We start from the raw sequence: 21669 nt of genomic DNA on the forward strand, positions 1-21669 counted from the left end.
AGAATAATGTGGAATCGGCCCGGACCTGCGCAGAGACGAGACAGAAGATAATCCAGCGCAGACATCAGGGGTCTGCGGCGCAGAGGCACCGATAATAATGGCGCAGGTGCCGCCGCCGGAGGCAGGAGCTGCCGGTAACCACAAATGTGACCATCCTGCCCGATATCGTGGCATCAAAGAACAATGTGCAAAGTTCTCCATGTGACTGGTGCATGCTGGGAGACAAAGCCTGGTCCATGGGGCCGACACCAGCGCAGAACAATGGTCTGAACCAGAACCTACAAAATCGTTCAGATCAAAGGTGCTAATGATCACGACGAGAAAAAAGGATTGGCTTCAGAGATATCCGGGAAGAAATGTTAGTTGGGCTGTGGCCGATCAGTATTTGGTCAGTATTCGGTCAGTATTTTTTCTCAGGAGTGGGAGCAAAAACCAGGAGTGGGTGATAGAAACAAGTCACCAATTCTGCATTTATCAGATCTTTTTGCTGATTGTTCCTCACCTGGAGAGAAAATACTGACTGAATACTGACCTAATACTGAGAGTGGAGCCATGGCCTTACTGTGATGAACAGACACAAATACATCATCTGATATAATACATGCTATTATGTGTACAAGACTATACAGAGATACATAAGATCCTGTCTGCAGCCACCACTAGGGGGAGCTCCCTGTATACAGAGATACATGATAAGATCCTGTCTGCAGCCACCACTAGGGGGAGCTCCCTGTATACAGAGATACAAGCTAAGATTCTATCTGCAGCCACCACTAGGTGGAGCTCCCTGTATACAGAGATACATGAGAAGATCCTGTCTGCAGCCACCACTAGGGGGAGCTCCCTATATACAGAGATACATGATAAGATTCTGTCTGCAGCCACCACTAGGTGGAGCTCCCTGTATACAGAGATACATGATAAGATCCTGTCTGCAGCCACCACTAGAGGGAGCTCCCTGTATACAGAGATACATGATAAGATTCTGTCTGCAGTCACCACTAGAGGGAGCTCCCTGTATACAGAGATACATGATAAGATCCTGTCTGCAGTCACCACTAGAGGGAGCTCCCTGTATACAGAGATACATGATAAGATTCTGTCTGCAGTCACCACTAGAGGGAGCTCCCTGTATACAGAGATACATGATAAGATCCTGTCTGCAGCCGCCACTAGTGGGAGCTCCCTGTATACAGATACATGATAAGATCCTGTCTGCAGCCGCCACTAGGGGGAGCTCCCTGTATACAGATACATGATAAGATTCTGTCTGCAGCCACCACTAGGGGGAGCTCCCTGTATATAGAGATACATGATAAAAATGTGTCTGCAGCCACCACTAGGAGGAGCTCCCTGTATACAGAGATACATGATAAGATTCTGTCTGCAGCCACCACTAGAGGGAGCTCCCTGTATACAGAGATACATGATAAAAATGTGTCTGCAGCCACCACTAGGAGGAGCTCCCTGTATACAGAGATACATGATAAGATTCTGTCTGCAGCCACCACTAGGGGGAGCTCCCTGTATACAGAGATACATAAGATCCTGTCTGCAGCCACCACTAGGGGGAGCTCCCTGTATACAGAGATACATGACAAGATTCTGACTGCAGCCACCACTAGGGGGATCTCCCTGTATACAGAGATACATGATAAGATCCTGTCTGCAGCCGCCACTAGGGGGAGCTTCTTGTATACAGAGATACATGATAAGATCCTGTCTGCAGCCACCACTAGGGGGAGCTCCCTGTATACAGAGATACATGATAAGATCCTGTCTGCAGCCACCACTAGGGGGAGCTCCCTGTAAACAGAGGTACATGATAAGATCCTGTCTGCAGTCACCACTAGGGGGAGCTCCCTGTAAACAGAGGTACATGATAAGATTCTGTCTGCAGTCACCACTAGGGGGAGCTCCCTGTATACAGAGATACATGATAAGATCCTGTCTGCAGCCACCACTAGGGGGAGCTCCCTGTATACAGAGATACATGATAAGATCCTGTCTGCAGCCACCACTAGGGGGAGCTCCCTGTATACAGAGATATATGATAAGATTCTGCCTGCAGTCACCACTAGGGGGAGCTCCCTCTATACAGAGATACATGATAAGATTCTATCTGCAGCCTCCACTAGGGGGAGCTCCCTGTATACAGAGATACATGATAAGATACTGCCTGCAGCCACCACTAGGAGGAGCTCCCTGTATACAGAGATACATGATAAGATCCTGTCTGCAGCCACCACTAGAGGGAGCTCCCTGTATACAGAGATACATGATAAGATCCTGTCTGCAGCCACCAGTAGGGGAAGCTCCGTGAATACAGAGATACATGATAAGATTCTGTCTGCAGCCACCACTAGGGGGAGCTCCCTGTATACAGAGATACATGATAAGATACTGCCTGCAGCCACCACTAGGAGGAGCTCCCTGTATACAGATACATGATAAGATTCTATCTGCAGCCACCACTAGGAGGAGCTCCTTGTATACAGAGATACATGATAAGATACTGTCTGCAGCCACCACTAGGGGGAGCTCCCTGTATACAGAGATACATGATAAGATCCTGTCTGCAGCCACCACTAGGGGGAGCTCCCTGTATACAGAGATACATGATAAGATACTGTCTACAGCCACCACTAGGGGGAGCTCCCTGTATACAGAGATACATGATAAGATTCTGTCTGCAGTCACCACTAGGGGGAGCTCCCTGTATACAGAGATACATGATAAGATCCTGTCTGCAGCCACCACTGGGGAGAGCTCCCTGTATACAGAGATACGTTATGACATCCTGTCTGCAGCCACCACTAGGGGGAGCTCCCTGTATACAGAGCTACATGATACGATCCTGTCTGCAGCCACCACTAGGGGGAGCTCCCTGTATACAGAGCTACATGATAAGATCCTGTCTGCAGTGGCCACTTTAAGTAGCTTTTCTCATGATTTCATACACCTGGCTATGAAGTTCAAAGCTCAATGAGGTTACAAAACCAAAAAAAGTGCTTTAGTAAGTCAGTAAAAAGTAGGTAGGAGTATTTAAATCAAGAAAATGATAAGGGTGCCCATACTTATGCACCTGTCAAATTTTGTTTGAATGCAGATTGCACATTTTCTGTTAGTTCAATAAACCTCATTTCAAGGCAGAAACATTACTGTGTCCAACAGTTATTACATAGATCAAACTGAAAGAGCTGCTGCAAAAACACCAATTTATATAAAACATTAAGCTTAAGATAATAGGGGTGCCCAAACTTTTTCATATAACTGTAGGTTCATATTCACTGACAACAAGCAGCAAGTTCCAAGAAAGGAACGTCAGAGAATATTCGAGCGCCTCATTTGTCGGCGTTGGACTGGATGAGGGACACGTTCACGGTTCTCTCGTCATTGATGCTTCTGGGGATCCAGGGCCGCGGCCCCCATGATTTCTGGCAGCCCCCATCCCCCATCACAACCCCAGTCACATTGTATAAAACAGGCCAGTGTTTATTGTATTGTGTCATCCACAGGAGATAATTCACCGCACGTCTCATAGTTACAATCTCATTTACATCTATTTACAGACAATCAATATCTGCGGCAGCGAGGAGGGCAGCGCCAGCAACAGAGGTCCTCGCGGTGCCCGTCCCCTGCCAGATACAAGAGCGCAGCACATCGCAGGAGGCTGGGGGCGCACCACCGGCCCGGCACAGGTGCATTATATAATCCACCCCGACCAATACCGAACCTCCCAACAGACAACCCCCAACAGACAACCCCCAACAGACAACCCCCAACAGACAAACCCCCCTCAGACTCCTGGGTCCCCGGGCCTGGACTGAATCTGTGCAGGCGGCATCAGGGCACAATCCGCCATTGCGTTCTGCTGTGGATGGCCCAATATACAGATGTCCGGAAATGGGGGTCCATCTAATACTATGAAGCCCCTCGTCACCCTCCAGTGATTGGGGTCGTCCCTTCTGTATACAGTCCTATAGAGTGAGGTTTACATATGTGAGCAGGTTATAGATCACGATGGATCTTTGCCCCTCCACTTCATTCATAGATTCCAGGTAATTGTACCGACCGGTAACAAAAAGGAAGACTTTAAGGAAGCTGAGACCCCGCGACCCCCGACCATAGCGCATTCACATCAAGGCCGATCCTGGAGGCCGAGACCCCGCGACCCCCGACCATAGAACATTCACATCAAGGCCGATCCTGGAGGCCGAGACCCCGCGACCCCCGACCATAGCGCATTCACACCAAGGCCGATCCTGGAGGCCGAGACCCCGCACCCCCGACCATAGCGCATTCACATCAAGGCCGATCCTGGAGGCCGAGACCCCGCGTCACCCGACCATAGGGCGTTCACACCAAGGCCGATCCTGGAGGCCGAGACCCCGCGACCCCCGACCATAGCGCATTCACATCAAGGCCGATCCTGGAGGCCAAGACCCCGCGTCACCCGACCATAGCGCATTCACATCAAGGCCGAGACCCCGCACCCCCGACCATAGAGCATTCACATCAAGGCCGATCCTGGAGGCCGAGACCCCGCGACCCCCGACCATAGGGCGTTCACACCAAGGCCGATCCTGGAGGCCGAGACCCCGACCATAGGGCGTTCACACCAAGGCCAATCCTGGAGGCCAAGACCCCGCGACCCCCAACCATAGCGTGTTCACACCAAGACCGATCCTGGAGGCCGAGACCCCGCAACCCCCGACTATAGTGTGTTCACACCAAGCCCGATCCCATGCGCCCCCGACCATAGTGCATTCACACCAAGGCTGATCCTGCAGGCCGAGACCCCGTGACCCCCGACCATAGGGCGTTCACACCAAGGCTGATCCTGGAGGCCGAGACCCCGCACCCCCGACCATAGCGTGTTCACACGAAGGCTGATCCTGGAGGCTGAGACCCCGCACCCCCGACCATAGCGTGTTCACACCAAGGCCGATCCTGGAGGCCGAGACCCCGCACCCCCGACCATAGCGTGTTCACACCAAGGCCGATCCTGGAGGCCGAGACCCCGCACCCCCGACCATAGCGTGTTCACACCAAGGCTGATCCTGGAGGCCGAGACCCCGCACCCACGACCATAGCGCATTCACACCAAGGCCGATCCTGGAGGCCGAGACCCCGCACCACCGACCATAGTGCGTTCACACCAAGGCCGATCCTGGAGGCCGAGACCCCGCACCACCGACCATAGTGCGTTCACACCAAGGCCGATCCTGGAGGCCGAGACCCCGCACCACCGACCATAGAGCATTCACACCAAGGCCGATCCCCTGCGCCCCCGACCATAGCGTGTTCACACCAAGGCCGATCCCCTGCGCCCCCGACCATAGCGTGTTCACACCAAGGCTGATCCTGGAGGCTGAGACCCTGCACCCCCGACCATAGCGCGTTCACACCAAGGCTGATCCTGGAGGCTGAGACCTCGCACCCCCGACCATAGCACATTCACTCCAAGGCCGATCCTGGAGGCCGAGACCCTGCACCCCCGACCATAGCGCGTTCACACCAAGGCTGATCCTGGAGGCTGAGACCCTGCACCCCCGACCATAGCGTGTTCACACCAAGGCCGATCCTGGAGGCCGAGACCCTGCACCCCCGACCATAGCGCATTCACACCAAGGCCGATCCTGGAGGCCGAGACCCCGCACCCCTGACCATAGAGCATTCACACCAAGGCCGATCCCCTGCACCCCCGACCATAGCGTGTTCACACCAAGGCCGATCCCCTGCGCCCCCGACCATAGCGTGTTCACACCAAGGCTGATCCTGGAGGCTGAGACCCTGCACCCCCGACCATAGCGCGTTCACACCAAGGCTGATCCTGGAGGCTGAGACCTCGCACCCCCGACCATAGCACATTCACTCCAAGGCCGATCCTGGAGGCCGAGACCCTGCACCCCCGACCATAGTGCGTTCACACCAAGGCTGAGACCCTGCACCCCCGACCATAGCGCGTTCACACCAAGGCCGATCCTGGAGGCCGAGACCCTGCACCCCCGACCATAGCGCATTCACACCAAGGCCGATCCTGGAGGCCGAGACCCTGCACCCCCGACCATAGCGCATTCACACCAAGGCCGATCATGGAGGCTGAGACCCTGCACCCCCGACCATAGCGCATTCACACCAAGGCCGATCCTGGAGGCCGAGACCCTGCACCCCCGACCATAGCACATTCACACCAAGGCCGATCCTGGAGGCCGAGACCCTGCACCCCCGACCATAGCGCGTTCACACCAAGGCCGATCCTGGAGGCCGAGACCCTGCACCCCCGACCATAGCGCATTCACACCAAGGCCGATCCTGGAGGCCGAGACCCTGCACCCCCGACCATAGCACATTCACACCAAGGCCGATCCTGGAGGCCGAGACCCTGCACCCCCGACCATAGCGCGTTCACACCAAGGCCGATCCTGGAGGCCGAGACCCCGCACCCCCGACCATAGCGCGTTCACACCAAGGCCGATCCTGGAGGCCGAGACCCTGCACCCCCGACCATAGCGTGTTCACACCAAGGCCGATCCTGGAGGCCGAGACCCTGCACCCCCGATCATAGCGCGTTCACACCAAGGCCGATCCTGGAGGCTGTGGCCTCTGATACGATTGGGTGAGAACTAAAATCATGGAAGCTTGAAGTCACCAGTCAGAGCGGCCACCAACGCCGTGTAATGGGCTGTGCCATGCAAAGGCCGCTAAATATATATACATCAGGAAGGAGTGGCGGCTGGCGGAGCGGCAGTAGAGTATGTCACAAGTTGTTCGCTGAGCAATGGTCTGCAGAGCAGCCTGACCTCACAGGGCAGGAGATGAATGCTCTGCGCGCCGTGCAGTGGTCACGATGAAGCACAAATGTCAATCTGTTGTCAGATCATGAAGGTGCAATGTGCTGCAGTGCACCAAGGCTGCAACGTTCTGCAGATCGCCCCCAGCACATTCCATATAATGAAGTTGTTCACATGCTGAACTGTCAGTAACAAAGCGGACCTCCAAACCAGGAATCTCTGCTGCCCCCAATAAATAAATTCTGCGGGACCCTGAAAGGCGACTCCTCCGACGTCCGTATATTTATAGATATTTATATATTTATATATTTAGAGTTTTTACTTATTAAGAAAAAAGGTTTGGGTAAAAATAAAATAGGGGCGAGTCTGTGGGGAAAGCGAGGTGTGGGGTGAGGAGGCCGGAAGAGGTCCTGCAGCAGCTCGCGTCCCCTTCATGTCTGCAGCTCCTCTGTAGCCGGGTGGTTCCGTCGATTCCTCGCTCGTTTCTGGTCTTGGAGGTCTTTGGCGTCGCTGTGAGAGGAGCCCGATGGGCGCCAGTATCCTTGGCAGTATTGGTTGATGAGTCCCATCTCAGGCTGGGAGAGCAGCTGCACTAAATCATCGTAGGCCCCGGGGGGCCCAGCCGGGTGCGAGGACAGGGGAGCCGGAGCATCGGGGTGAAGCAGAGCGGCGGTGACGGCCTCGGCGCTCAGGACGTGCAGTCGGACACGCATTACTGTGTGCTTGAAGTTGTTCTCGGTGGCGGTGCAGTGGTAGACGCCGGTGTCAGAGAGCTGGAGAGAGCGGATGAGGAGACCCTGCTCCGTCTTCAAGAAGCGTCCTTCTGAGCGCAGCTGTGGAAGAAGATCACAGATACATTAATGGGGGGCGTCCAGGACGCCAATAATGAACAATGACAAATTCTTTGCTTGCTGTTACTGAATAGAAACGTTCATGAGAGGCTGTCAGCAGAAAAGGATGGTTAAAGCCGAGCACAGGTCGCCGGTGCCCCCGCAGGGCGGCCAAACATCCACCAACCATCTCCACCTACCTCCGCCCTTCTCTAGCTCTATAGAGACAGAGCTGTCAATCATGGCAGAGGCCGGAGGAGAGCGGTGCACTTCTAGAGCGTGGACTGGATCTGCTTCTCCGCAGGACGGACTGCGTGTGCAGGTAGAGCGGAGCATTCACAGGACCCTGGTCAGTGACCAACGGACCAGAGCCCCCCAACCGCCTCCTATCTGCCAGCATCACATGGTGCTGGGCCTAATCACAGAAGATGCCGGCAGATAGGAGGCGGTTGGGGGGCTCTGGTCCGGTGCCCCTAGACTTCTGACGTGGTCTTGTAAATAGTTTTCCCCATCTCCAATTGGCAGAGAGGAACCATCTTTATACATTGCTCAAAAAAATAAAGAGAACACTAAAATCCCACATCCTAGATATCACAGAGCGAAATATTCCAGTTACAAGTCTTTATTCATTACACAGTGGAGCGTGGAGAACAATAAATCACTAAAGTGATCAATGCAAATCACAACTAATATCCCATGGAGGCCTGGAATGATTCTCAAAAACAAAGTGGAAAATCAAATTACCGGCTGATCCAACTTCAGAGGAAATGCCTCAAGATAAGGAGATGAGGCTGAGTATTGTGTGTGGCCTCCACGTGCCTGTATGACCTCCCTACAACACCTGGGCATGCTCCTGATGAGGCTGAGTATTGTGTGTGGCCTCCACGTGCCTGTATGACCTCCCTACAATGCCTGGGCATGCTCCTGATGAGGCTGAGTATTGTGTGTGGCCTCCACGTGTCTGTATGACCTCCCTACAACGCCTGGGCATGCTCCTGATGAGGCTGAGTATTGTGTGTGGCCTCCACGTGCCTGTATGACCTCCCTACAACGCCTGGGCATGCTCCTGATGAGGCTGAGTATTGTGTGTGGCCTCCACGTGCCTGTATGACCTCCCTACAACGCCTGGGCATGCTCCTGATGAGGCTGAGTATTGTGTGTGGCCTCCACGAGCCTGTATGACCTCCCTACAATGCCTGGGCATGCTCCTGATGAGGCTGAGTATTGTGTGTGGCCTCCACGAGCCTGTATGACCTCCCTACAACGCCTGGGCACGCTCCTGATGAGGCTGAGTATTGTGTGTGGCCTCCACGTGCCTGTATGACCTCCCTACAACACCTGGGCACGCTCCTGATGAGGCTGAGTATTGTGTGTGGCCTCCACGTGCCTGTATGACCTCCCTACAACGCCTGGGCACGCTCCTGATGAGGCTGAGTATTGTGTGTGGCCTCCACGTGCCTGTATGACCTCCCTACAACGCCTGGGCATGCTCCTGATGAGGCTGAGTATTGTGTGTGGCCTCCACGTGCCTGTATGACCTCCCTACAACGCCTGGGCATGCTCCTGATGAGGCTGAGTATTGTGTGTGGCCTCCACGTGCCTGTATGACCTCCCTACAACGCCTGGGCATGCTCCTGATGAGGCTGAGTATTGTGTGTGGCCTCCACGTGCCTGTATGACCTCCCTACAACGCCTGGGCATGCTCCTGATGAGGCTGAGTATTGTGTGTGGCCTCCACGTGTCTGTATGACCACCCTACAACGCCTGGGCATGCTCCTGATGAGGCTCAGTATTGTGTGTGGCCTCCACGTGCCTGTATGACCTCCCTACAACGCCTGGGCATGCTCCTGATGAGGCTGAGTATTGTGTGTGGCCTCCACGTGCCTGTATGACCTCCCTACAACGCCTGGGCATGCTCCTGATGAGGCTGAGTATTGTGTGTGGCCTCCACGTGTCTGTATGACCACCCTACAACGCCTGGGCATGCTCCTGATGAGGCTGAGTATTGTGTGTGGCCTCCACGTGTCTGTATGACCACCCTACAACGCCTGGGCATGCTCCTGATGAGGCTGAGTATTGTGTGTGGCCTCCACGTGCCTGTATGACCTCCCTACAACGCCTGAGCACGCTCTTGATGAGGCTGAGTATTGTGTGTGGCCTCCACGTGCCTGTATGACCTCCCTACAACGCCTGGGCACGCTCCTGATGAGGCTGAGTATTGTGTGTGGCCTCCACGTGCCTGTATGACCTCCCTACAACGCCTGGGCATGCTCCTGATGAGGCTGAGCATTGTGTGTGGCCTCCACGTACCTGTATGACCTCCCTACAACGCCTGGGCACGCTCCTGATGAGGCTGAGTATTGTGTGTGGCCTCCACGAGCCTGTATGACCTCCCTACAACGCCTGGGCACGCTCCTGATGAGGCTGAGTATTGTGTGTGGCCTCCACGTACCTGTATGACCTCCCTACAACGCCTGAGCACGCTCTTGAAGAGGCTGAGTATTGTGTGTGGCCTCCACGTGCCTGTATGACCTCCCTACAACGCCTGGGCACGCTCCTGATGAGGCTGAGTATTGTGTGTGGCCTCCACGTGCCTGTATGACCTCCCAACAACGCCTGGGCATGCTCCTGATGAGGCTCAGTATTGTGTGTGGCCTCCACGTGCCTGTATGACCTCCCTACAACGCCTGGGCATGCTCCTGATGAGGCTGAGTATTGTGTGTGGCCTCCACGTGCCTGTATGACCTCCCTACAACGCCTGGGCATGCTCCTGATGAGGCTGAGTATTGTGTGTGGCCTCCACGTGCCTGTATGACCTCCCTACAATGCCTGGGCATGCTCCTGATGAGGCTGAGTATTGTGTGTGGCCTCCACGTGCCTGTATGACCTCCCTACAACGCCTGGGCATGCTCCTGATGAGGCTGAGTATTGTGTGTGGCCTCCACGTGCCTGTATGACCTCCCTACAACGCCTGGGCATGCTCCTGATGAGGCTGAGTATTGTGTGTGGCCTCCACGTGCCTGTATGACCTCCCTACAACGCCTGGGCACGCTCCTGATGAGGCTGAGTATTGTGTGTGGCCTCCACGTGCCTGTATGACCTCCCTACAACGCCTGGGCACGCTCCTGATGAGGCTGAGTATTGTGTGTGGCCTCCACGTGCCTGTATGACCTCCCTACAACGCCTGGGCACGCTCCTGATGAGGCGGAGTATTGTGTGTGGCCTCCACGTGCCTGTATGACCTCCCTACAACGCCTGGGCATGCTCCTGATGAGGCTGAGTATTGTGTGTGGCCTCCACGTGCCTGTATGACCTCCCTACAACGCCTGGGCACGCTCCTGATGAGGCTGAGTATTGTGTGTGGCCTCCACGTGCCTGTATGACCTCCCTACAACGCCTGGGCACGCTCCTGATGAGGCTGAGTATTGTGTGTGGCCTCCACGTGCCTGTATGACCTCCCTACAACGCCTGGGCATGCTCCTGATGAGGCTGAGTATTGTGTGTGGCCTCCACGTGTCTGTATGACCTCCCTACAACGCCTGGGTATGCCCCTGATGAGGCTGAGTATTGTGTGCGGCCTCCACGTGCCTGTATGACCTCCCTACAATGCCTGGGCATGCTCCTGATGAGGCTGAGTATTGTGTGTGGCCTCCACGTGCCTGTATGACCTCCCTACAACGCCTGGGCATGCTCCTGATGAGGCTGAGTATTGTGTGTGGCCTCCACGTGCCTGTATGACCTCCCTACAACGCCTGGGCACGCTCCTGATGAGGCTGAGTATTGTGTGTGGCCTCCACGTGCCTGTATGACCTCCCTACAACGCCTGGGCACGCTCCTGATGAGGCTGAGTATTGTGTGTGGCCTCCACGTGCCTGTATGACCTCCCTACAACGCCTGGGCATGCTCCTGATGAGGCTGAGTATTGTGTGTGGCCTCCACGTGCCTGTATGACCTCCCTACAACGCCTGGGCATGCTCCTGATGAGGCTGAGTATTGTGTGTGGCCTCCACGTGCCTGTATGACCTCCCTACAACGCCTGGGCACGCTCCTGATGAGGCTGAGTATTGTGTGTGGCCTCCACGTGCCTGTATGACCTCCCTACAACGCCTGGGCATGCTCCTGATGAGGCTCAGTATTGTGTGTGGCCTCCACGTGCCTGTATGACCTCCCTACAACGCCTGGGCATGCTCCTGATGAGGCTGAGTATTGTGTGTGGCCTCCACGTGCCTGTATGACCTCCCTACAACGCCTGGGTATGCTCCTGATGAGGCTGAGTATTGTGTGTGGCCTCCACGTGCCTGTATGACCTCCCTACAACGCCTGAGCACGCTCTTGAAGAGGCTGAGTATTGTGTGTGGCCTCCACGTGCCTGTATGACCTCCCTACAACGCCTGGGCACGCTCCTGATGAGGCTGAGTATTGTGTGTGGCCTCCACGTGCCTGTATGACCTCCCAACAACGCCTGGGCATGCTCCTGATGAGGCTCAGTATTGTGTGTGGCCTCCACGTGCCTGTATGACCTCCCTACAACGCCTGGGCATGCTCCTGATGAGGCTGAGTATTGTGTGTGGCCTCCACGTGCCTGTATGACCTCCCAACAACGCCTGGGCATGCTCCTGATGAGGCTGAGTATTGTGTGTGGCCTCCACGTGCCTGTATGACCTCCCTACAACGCCTGGGCATGCTCCTGATGAGGCTGAGTATTGTGTGTGGCCTCCACGTGCCTGTATGACCTCCCTACAACGCCTGGGCACGCTCCTGATGAGGCTGAGTATTGTGTGTGGCCTCCACGTGCCAGTATGACCTCCCTACAACGCCTGGGCACGCTCCTGATGAGGCTGAGTATTGTGTGTGGCCTCCACGTGCCTGTATGACCTCCCTACAACGCCTGGGCACGCTCCTGATGAGGCGGAGTATTGTGTGTGGCCTCCACGTGCCTGTATGACCTCCCTACAACGCCTGGGCATGCTCCTGATGAGGCTGAGTATTGTGTGTGGCCTCCACGTGCCTGTATGACCTCCCTACAACGCCTGGGCACGCTCCTGATGAGGCTGAGTATTGTGTGTGGCCTCCACGTGCCTGTATGACCTCCCTACAACGCCTGGGCACGCTCCTGATGAGGCTGAGTATTGTGTGTGGCCTCCACGTGCCTGTATGACCTCCCTACAACGCCTGGGCATGCTCCTGATGAGGCTGAGTATTGTGTGTGGCCTCCACGTGTCTGTATGACCTCCCTACAACGCCTGGGTATGCCCCTGATGAGGCTGAGTATTGTGTGCGGCCTCCACGTGCCTGTATGACCTCCCTACAATGCCTGGGCATGCTCCTGATGAGGCTGAGTATTGTGTGTGGCCTCCACGTGCCTGTATGACCTCCCTACAACGCCTGGGCATGCTCCTGATGAGGCTGAGTATTGTGTGTGGCCTCCACGTGCCTGTATGACCTCCCTACAACGCCTGGGCACGCTCCTGATGAGGCTGAGTATTGTGTGTGGCCTCCACGTGCCTGTATGACCTCCCTACAACGCCTGGGCACGCTCCTGATGAGGCTGAGTATTGTGTGTGGCCTCCACGTGCCTGTATGACCTCCCTACAAAGCCTGGGCATGCTCCTGATGAGGCTGAGTATTGTGTGTGGCCTCCACGTGCCTGTATGACCTCCCTACAACGCCTGGGCATGCTCCTGATGAGGCTGAGTATTGTGTGTGGCCTCCACGTGCCTGTATGACCTCCCTACAACGCCTGGGCACGCTCCTGATGAGGCTGAGTATTGTGTGTGGCCTCCACGTGCCTGTATGACCTCCCTACAACGCCTGGGCACGCTCCTGATGAGGCTGAGTATTGTGTGTGGCCTCCACGTGCCTGTATGACCTCCCTACAACGCCTGGGCATGCTCCTGATGAGGCTGAGTATTGTGTGTGGCCTCCACGTGCCTGTATGACCTCCCTACAACGCCTGGGCATGCTCCTGATGAGGCTGAGTATTGTGTGTGGCCTCCACGTGCCTGTATGACCTCCCTACAACGCCTGGACATGCTCCTGATGAGGCTGAGTATTGTGTGTGGCGTCCACGTGCCTGTATGACCTCCCTACAACGCCTGAGCATGCTCTTGATGAGGCTGAGTATTGTGTGTGGCCTCCCCGTGCCTGTATGACCTCCCTACAACGCCTGGGCATGCTCCTGATGAGGCTGAGTATTGTGTGTGGCCTCCACGTGCCTGTATGACCTCCTTACAACGCCTGCGCATGCTCCTGATGAGGCTGAGTATTGTGTGTGGCCTCCACGTGCCTGTATGACCTCCCTACAACGCCTGGGCATGCTCCTGATGAGGGTCAGTATTGTGTGTGGCCTCCACGTGCCTGTATGACCTCCCTACAACGCCTGGGCATGCTCCTGATGAGGCTGAGTATTGTGTGTGGCCTCCACGTGCCTGTATGACCTCCCTACAACGCCTGGGCATGCTCCTGATGAGGCTGAGTATTGTGTGTGGCCTCCACGTGCCTGTATGACCTCCCTACAACGCCTGGGCATGCTCCTGATGAGGCTGAGTATTGTGTGTGGCCTCCACGTGCCTGTATGACCTCCCTACAACGCCTGGGCATGCTCCTGATGAGGGTCAGTATTGTGTGTGGCCTCCACGTGCCTGTATGACCTCCCTACAACACCTGGGCATGCTCCTGATGAGGCTCAGTATTGTGTGTGGCCTCCACGTGCCTGTATGACCTCCCTACAACGCCTGGGCACGCTCCTGATGAGGCTGAGTATTGTGTGTGGCCTCCACGTGCCTGTATGACCTCCCTACAATGCCTGGGCATGCTCCTGATGAGGCTGAGCATTGTGTCTGGCCTCCACGTGCCTGTATGACCTCCCTACAATGCCTGGGCATGCTCCTGATGAGGCTGAGTATTGTGTGTGGCCTCCACGTGCCTGTATGACCTCCCTACAACGCCTGAGCATGCTCCTGATGAGGCTGAGTATTGTGTGTGGCCTCCACGTGCCTGTATGACCTCCCTACAACGCCTGGGCATGCTCCTGATGAGGCTGAGTATTGTGTGTGGCCTCCACGTGCCGGTATGACCTCCCTACAACGCCTGGGCATGCTCCTGATGAGGCTGAGTATTGTGTGTGGTCTCAACGTGCCTGTATGACCTCCCTACAACGCCTGGGCATGCTCCTGATGAGGCTGAGTATTGTGTGTGGCCTCCACGTGCCTGTATGACCTCCCTACAACGCCTGGGCATGCTCCTGATGAGGCTGAGTATTGTGTGTGGCTTCCACGTGCCTGTATGACCTCCCTACAACGCCTGGGCATGCTCCTGATGAGGCGGAGTATTGTGTGCGGCCTCCATGTGCCTGTATGACCTCCCTACAACGCCTGGGCATGCTCCTGATGAGGCTGAGTATTGTGTGTGGCCTCCACGTGCCTGTATGACCTCGCTATAACGCCTGGGCATGCTCCTGATGAGGCTGAGTATTGTGTGTGGCCTCCACGTGCCTGTATGACCTCCCTACAACGCCTGGGCATGCTCCTGATGAGGCTGAGTATTGTGTGTGGCCTCCACGTGCCTGTATGACCTCCCTACAACGCCTGGGCATGCTCCTGATGAGGCTGAGTATTGTGTGTGGCCTCCACGTGCCTGTATGACCTCCCTACAACGCCTGGGCATGCTCCTGATGAGGGTCAGTATTGTGTGTGGCCTCCACGTGCCTGTATGACCTCCCTACAACGCCTGGGCATGCTCCTGATGAGGCTCAGTATTGTGTGTGGCCTCCACGTGCCTGTATGACCTCCCTACAACGCCTGGGTATGCTCCTGATGAGGCTGAGTATTGTGTGTGGCCTCCACGTGCCTGTATGACCTCCCTACAACGCCTGGGCATGCTCCTGATGAGGCTGAGTATTGTGTGTGGCCTCCACGTGCCTGTATGACCTCGCTATAACGCCTGGGCATGCTCCTGATGAGGCTGAGTATTGTGTGTGCCCTCCACGTGCCTGTATGACCTCCCTACAACGCCTGGGCATGCTCCTGATGAGGCCGAGTATTGTGTGTGGCCTCCACGTGCCTGTATGACCTCCCTACAACGCCTGGGCATGCTCCTGATGAGGCTGAGTATTGTGTGTGGCCTCCACGTGCCTGTATGACCTCCCTACAACGCCTGGGCATGCTCCTGATGAGGCTGAGTATTGTGTGTGGCCTCCACGTGCCTGTATGACCTCCCTACAACGCCTGGGCATGCTCCTGATGAGGCTGAGTATTCTGTGTGGCCTCCACGTGCCTGTATGACCTCGCTACAACGCCTGGGCATGCTCCTGATGAGGCTGAGTATTGTGTGTGGCCTCCACGTGCCTGTATGACCTCGCTATAACGCCTGGGCATGCTCCTGATGAGGCTGAGTATTGTGTGTGGCCTCCACGTGCCTGTATGACCTCCCTACAACGCCTGGGCATGCTCCTGATGAGGCTGAGTATTGTGTGTGGCCTCCACGTGCCTGTATGACCTCCCTACAACGCCTGGGCATGCTCCTGATGAGGCTGAGTATTGTGTGTGGCCTCCACGTGCCTGTATGACCTCCCTACAACTCCTGGGCATGCTCCTGATGAGGCTGAGTATTGTGTGTGGCCTCCACGTGCCTGTATGACCTCCCTACAACGCCTGGGCATGCTCCTGATGAGGCTGAGTATTGTGTGTGGCCGCCACGTGCCTGTATGACCTCCCTACAACGCCTGGGCATGCTCCTGATGAGGCTGAGTATTGTGTGTGGCCTCCACGTGCCTGTATGACCTCCCTACAACGCCTGGGCATGCTCCTGATGAGGCTGAGTATTGTGTGTGGCCTCCACGTGCCTGTATGACCTCCCTACAACGCCTGGGCATGCTCCTGATGAGGCCGAGTATTGTGTGTGGCCTCCACGTGCCTGTATGACCTCCCTACAACGCCTGGGCATGCTCCTGATGAGGCCGAGTATTGTGTGTGGCCTCCACGAGCCTGTTTGACCTCCCTACAACGCCTGGGCATGCTCCTGATGAGGCTGAGTATTGTGTGTGGCCTCCACGTGCCTGTATGACCTCCCTACAACGCCTGGGCATGCTCCTGATGAGGCTCAGTATTGTGTGTGGCCTCCACGTGCCTGTATGACCTCCCTACAACGCCTGGGCATGCTCCTGATGAGGGTCAGTATTGTGTGTGGCCTCCACGTGCCTGTATGACCTCCCTACAACGCCTGGGCATGCTCCTGATGAGGCTGAGTATTGTGTGTGGCCTCCACCTGCCTGTATGACCTCCCTACAACGCCTGGGCATGCTCTTGATGAGGCTGAGTATTGTGTGGGGCCTCCACGTGCCTGTATGACCTCCCTACAACGCCTGGGCATGCTCCTGATGAGGCTCAGTATTGTGTGTGGCCTCCACGTGCCTGTATGACCTCCCTACAACGCCTGGGCATGCTCCTGATGAGGCTGAGTATTGTGTGTGGCCTCCACGTGCCTGTATGACCTCCCTACAACGCCTGGGTATGCTCCTGATGAGGCTGAGTATTGTGTGTGGCCTCCACGTGCCTGTATGACCTCCCTACAACGCCTGGGCATGCTCTTGATGAGGCTGAGCATTGTGTGTGGCCTCCACGTGCCTGTATGACCTCCCTACAATGCCTGGGCATGCTCTTGATGAGGCTGAGCATTGTGTGTGGCCTCCACGTGCCTGTATGACCTCCCTACAACACCTGGGCATGCTCTTGATGAGGCTGAGCATTGTGTGTGGCCTCCACGTGCCTGTATGACCTCCCTACAATGCCTGGGCATGCTCCTGATGAGGCTGAGTATTGTGTGTGGCCTCCACGTGCCTGTATGACCTCCCTACAACGCCTGGGCATGCTCCTGATGAGGCTGAGTATTGTGTGTGGCCTCCACGTGCCTGTATGACCTCCCTACAACGCCTGGACATGCTCCTGATGAGGCTGAGTATTGTGTGTGGCGTCCACGTGCCTGTATGACCTCCCTACAACGCCTGAGCATGCTCTTGATGAGGCTGAGTATTGCGTGTGGCCTCCACGTGCCTGTATGACCTCCCTACAACGCCTGGGCATGCTCCTGATGAGGCTGAGTATTGTGTGTGGCCTCCCTACAACGCCTGGGCATGCTCCTGATGAGGCTGAGTATTGTGTGTGGCCTCCACGTGCCTGTATGACCTCCCTACAACGCCTGGGCATGCTCCTGATGAGGGTCAGTATTGTGTGTGGCCTCCACGTGCCTGTATGACCTCCCTACAACGCCTGGGCATGCTCCTGATGAGGCTCAGTATTGTGTGTGGCCTCCACGTGCCTGTATGACCTCCCTACAACGCCTGGGCATGCTCCTGATGAGGCTGAGTATTGTGTGTGGCCTCCACGTGCCTGTATGACCTCCCTACAACGCCTGGGTATGCTCCTGATGAGGCTGAGTATTGTGTGTGGCCTCCACGTGCCTGTATGACCTCCCTACAACACCTGGGCATGCTCCTGATGAGGCTGAGCATTGTGTATGGCCTCCACGTGCCTGTATGACCTCCCTACAATGCCTGGGCATGCTCCTGATGAGGCTGAGTATTGTGTGTGGCCTCCACGTGCCTGTATGACCTCCCTACAACGCCTGGGCATGCTCCTGATGAGGCTCAGTATTGTGTGTGGCCTCCACGTGCCTGTATGACCTCCCTACAACGCCTGGGCATGCTCCTGATGAGGCTCAGTATTGTGTGTGGCCTCCACGTGCCTGTATGACCTCCCTACAACGCCTGGGCATGCTCCTGATGAGGCTGAGTATTGTGTGTGGCCTCCACGTGCCTGTATGACCTCCCTACAACGCCTGGGCATGCTCCTGATGAGGCTGAGCATTGTGTATGGCCTCCACGTGCCTGTATGACCTCCCTACAACGCCTGAGCATGCTCCTGATGAGGCTGAGTATTGTGTGTGGTCTCAACGTGCCTGTATGACCTCCCTACAACGCCTGGGCATGCTCCTGATGAGGCTGAGTATTGTGTGTGGCCTTCACGTGCCTGTATGACCTCCCTACAACGCCTGGGCATGCTCCTGATGAGGCTGAGTATTGTGTGTGGCCTCCACGTGCCTGTATGACCTCCCTACAACGCCTGGGCATGCTCCTGATGAGGCTGAGTATTGTGTGCGGCCTCCATGTGCCTGTATGACCTCCCTACAACGCCTGGGCATGCTCCTGATGAGGCTGAGTATTGTGTGTGGCCTCCACGTGCCTGTATGACCTCGCTATAACGCCTGGGCATGCTCCTGATGAGGCTGAGTATTGTGTGTGCCCTCCACGTGCCTGTATGACCTCCCTACAACGCCTGGGCATGCTCCTGATGAGGCCGAGTATTGTGTGTGGCCTCCACGTGCCTGTATGACCTCCCTACAACGCCTGGGCATGCTCCTGATGAGGCTGAGTATTGTGTGTGGCCTCCACGTGCCTGTATGACCTCCCTACAACGCTTGGGCATGCTCCTGATGAGGCTGAGTATTGTGTGTGGCCTCCACGTGCCTGTATGACCTCCCTACAACGCCTGGGCATGCTCCTGATGAGGCTGAGTATTCTGTGTGGCCTCCACGTGCCTGTATGACCTCGCTACAACGCCTGGGCATGCTCCTGATGAGGCTGAGTATTGTGTGTGGCCTCCACGTGCCTGTATGACCTCGCTATAACGCCTGGGCATGCTCCTGATGAGGCTGAGTATTGTGTGTGGCCTCCACGTGCCTGTATGACCTCCCTACAACGCCTGGGCATGCTCCTGATGAGGCTGAGTATTGTGTGTGGCCTCCACGTGCCTGTATGACCTCCCTACAACGCCTGGGCATGCTCCTGATGAGGCTGAGTATTGTGTGTGGCCTCCACCTGCCTGTATGACCTCGCTATAACGCCTGGGCATGCTCCTGATGAGGCTGAGTATTGTGTGTGGCCTCCACGTGCCTGTATGACCTCCCTACAACGCCTGGGCATGCTCCTGATGAGGCTGAGTATTGTGTGTGGCCTCCACGTGCCTGTATGACCTCCCTACAACGCCTGGGCATGCTCCTGCTGAGGCTCAGTATTGTGTGTGGCCTCCACGTGCCTGTATGACCTCCCTACAACGCCTGAGCATGCTCCTGATGAGGCTGAGTATTGTGTGTGGCCTCCACCTGCCTGTATGACCTCCCTACAACGCCTGGGTATGCTCCTGATGAGGCTGAGTATTGTGTGTGGCCTCCACGTGCCTGTATGACCTCCCTACAACGCCTGAGCATGCTCTTGATGAGGCTGAGTATTGTGTATGGCCTCCACGTGCCTGTATGACCTCCCTACAATGCCTGGGCATGCTCCTGATGAGGCTGAGTATTGTGTGTGGCCTCCACGTGCCTGTATGACCTCCCTACAACGCCTGAGCATGCTCCTGATGAGGCTGAGTATTGTGTGTGCCCTCCACGTGCCTGTATGACCTCCCTACAACGCCTGGGCATGCTCCTGATGAGGCTGAGTATTGTGTGTGGCCTCCACGTGCCTGTATGACCTCCCTACAACGCCTGGGCATGCTCCTGATGAGGCTGAGTATTGTGTGTGGCCTCCACGTGCCTGTATGACCTCGCTATAACGCCTGGGCATGCTCCTGATGAGGCTGACTATTGTGTGTGGCCTCCACGTGCCTGTATGACCTCCCTACAACGCCTGGGCATGCTCCTGATGAGGCTGAGTATTGTGTGTGGCCTCCACCTGCCTGTATGACCTTGCTATAACGCCTGGGCATGCTCCTGATGAGGCTGAGTATTGTGTGTGGCCTCCACGTGCCTGTATGACCTCCCTACAACGCCTGGGCATGCTCCTGATGAGGCTGAGTATTGTGTGTGGCCTCCACGTGCCTGTATGACCTCCCTACAACTCCTGGGCATGCTCCTGATGAGGCTGAGTATTGTGTGTGGCCTCCACGTGCCTGTATGACCTCCCTACAACACCTGGGCATGCTCCTGATGAGGCTCAGTATTGTGTGAGGCCTCCACGTGCCTGTATGACCTCCCTACACCACCTGGGCATGCTCCTGATGAGGCTGAGTATTGTGTGTGGCCTCCACGTGCCTGTATGACCTCCCTACAACACCTGGGCATGCTCCTGATGAGGCTGAGTATTGTGTGTGGCCTCCACGTGCCTGTATGACCTCCCTACAACGCCTGGGCATGCTCCTGATGAGGCTGAGTATTGTGTGTGGCCTCCACGCGCCTGTATGACTTCCCTACAACGCCTGGGCATGCTCCTGATGAGGCTGAGTATTGTGTGTGGCCTCCACGTGCCTGTATGACCTCCCTACAACGCCCGGGCATGCTCCTGATGAGGCTGAGTATTGTGTGTGGCCTCCACAGCCTGTATGACCTCCCTACAACGCCCAGGCATGCTCCTGATGAGGCTGAGTATTGTGTGTGGCCTCCACGTGCCTGTATGACCTCCCTACAACGCCTGGGCATGCTCCTGATGAGGCTGAGTATTGTGTGTGGCCTCCACGTGCCTGTATGACCTCCCTACAACACCTGGGCATGCTCCTGATGAGGCTGAGTATTGTGTGTGGCCTCCACGTGCCTGTATGACCTCCCTACAACGCCTGGGCATGCTCCTGATGAGGCTAAGTATTGTGTGTGGCCTCCACGTGCCTGTATGACCTCCCTACAACGCCCCACGTGCCTGTATGACCTCGCTACAATGCCTGGGCATGCTCCTGATGAGGCTCAGTATTGTGTGTGGCCTCCACGTGCCTGTATGACCTCCCTACAACGCCTGGGCATGCTCCTGATGAGGCTGAGTATTGTGTGTGGCCTCCACGTGCCTGTATGACCTCCCTACAACGCCTGGGCATGCTCCTGATGAGGTTGAGTATTGTGTGTGGCCTCCACGTGCCTGTATGACCTCCCTACAACGCCTGGGCATGCTCCTGATGAGGCTGAGTATTGTGCGTGGCCTCCACGTGCCTGTATGACCTCCCTACAACGCCTGGGCATGCTCCTGATGAGGCTGAGTATTGTGTGTGGCCTCCACGTGCCTGTAT

At 56.2% G+C, this 21669-nt stretch overlaps 1 protein-coding gene across 6 annotated transcripts in view; it reads right to left on the reverse strand.

The window, feature by feature from the left end:
* Window positions 1-6660: 6660 nt before the first annotated feature.
* Window positions 6661-21669, reverse strand: part of SEMA3F (semaphorin 3F) — a 131263-nt gene continuing 116254 nt past the window's right edge. For all 6 annotated transcript variants that reach the window (XM_073645182.1, XM_073645181.1, XM_073645180.1 and 3 more), the window contains one exon: window positions 6661-7630. In XM_073645182.1, the coding sequence (XP_073501283.1) occupies window positions 7229-7630 (402 nt within the window). In that variant the 3' untranslated portion in view covers window positions 6661-7228. The remainder of the gene's footprint in view (window positions 7631-21669) is intronic.

The sequence above is a fragment of the Phyllobates terribilis genome, unplaced genomic scaffold, assembly GCF_046119375.1.
Source record: "Phyllobates terribilis strain yellow unplaced genomic scaffold, ASM4611937v1 Scaffold_8__6_contigs__length_399053987, whole genome shotgun sequence".
Taxonomy (NCBI): Eukaryota; Metazoa; Chordata; class Amphibia; order Anura; family Dendrobatidae; genus Phyllobates; species Phyllobates terribilis.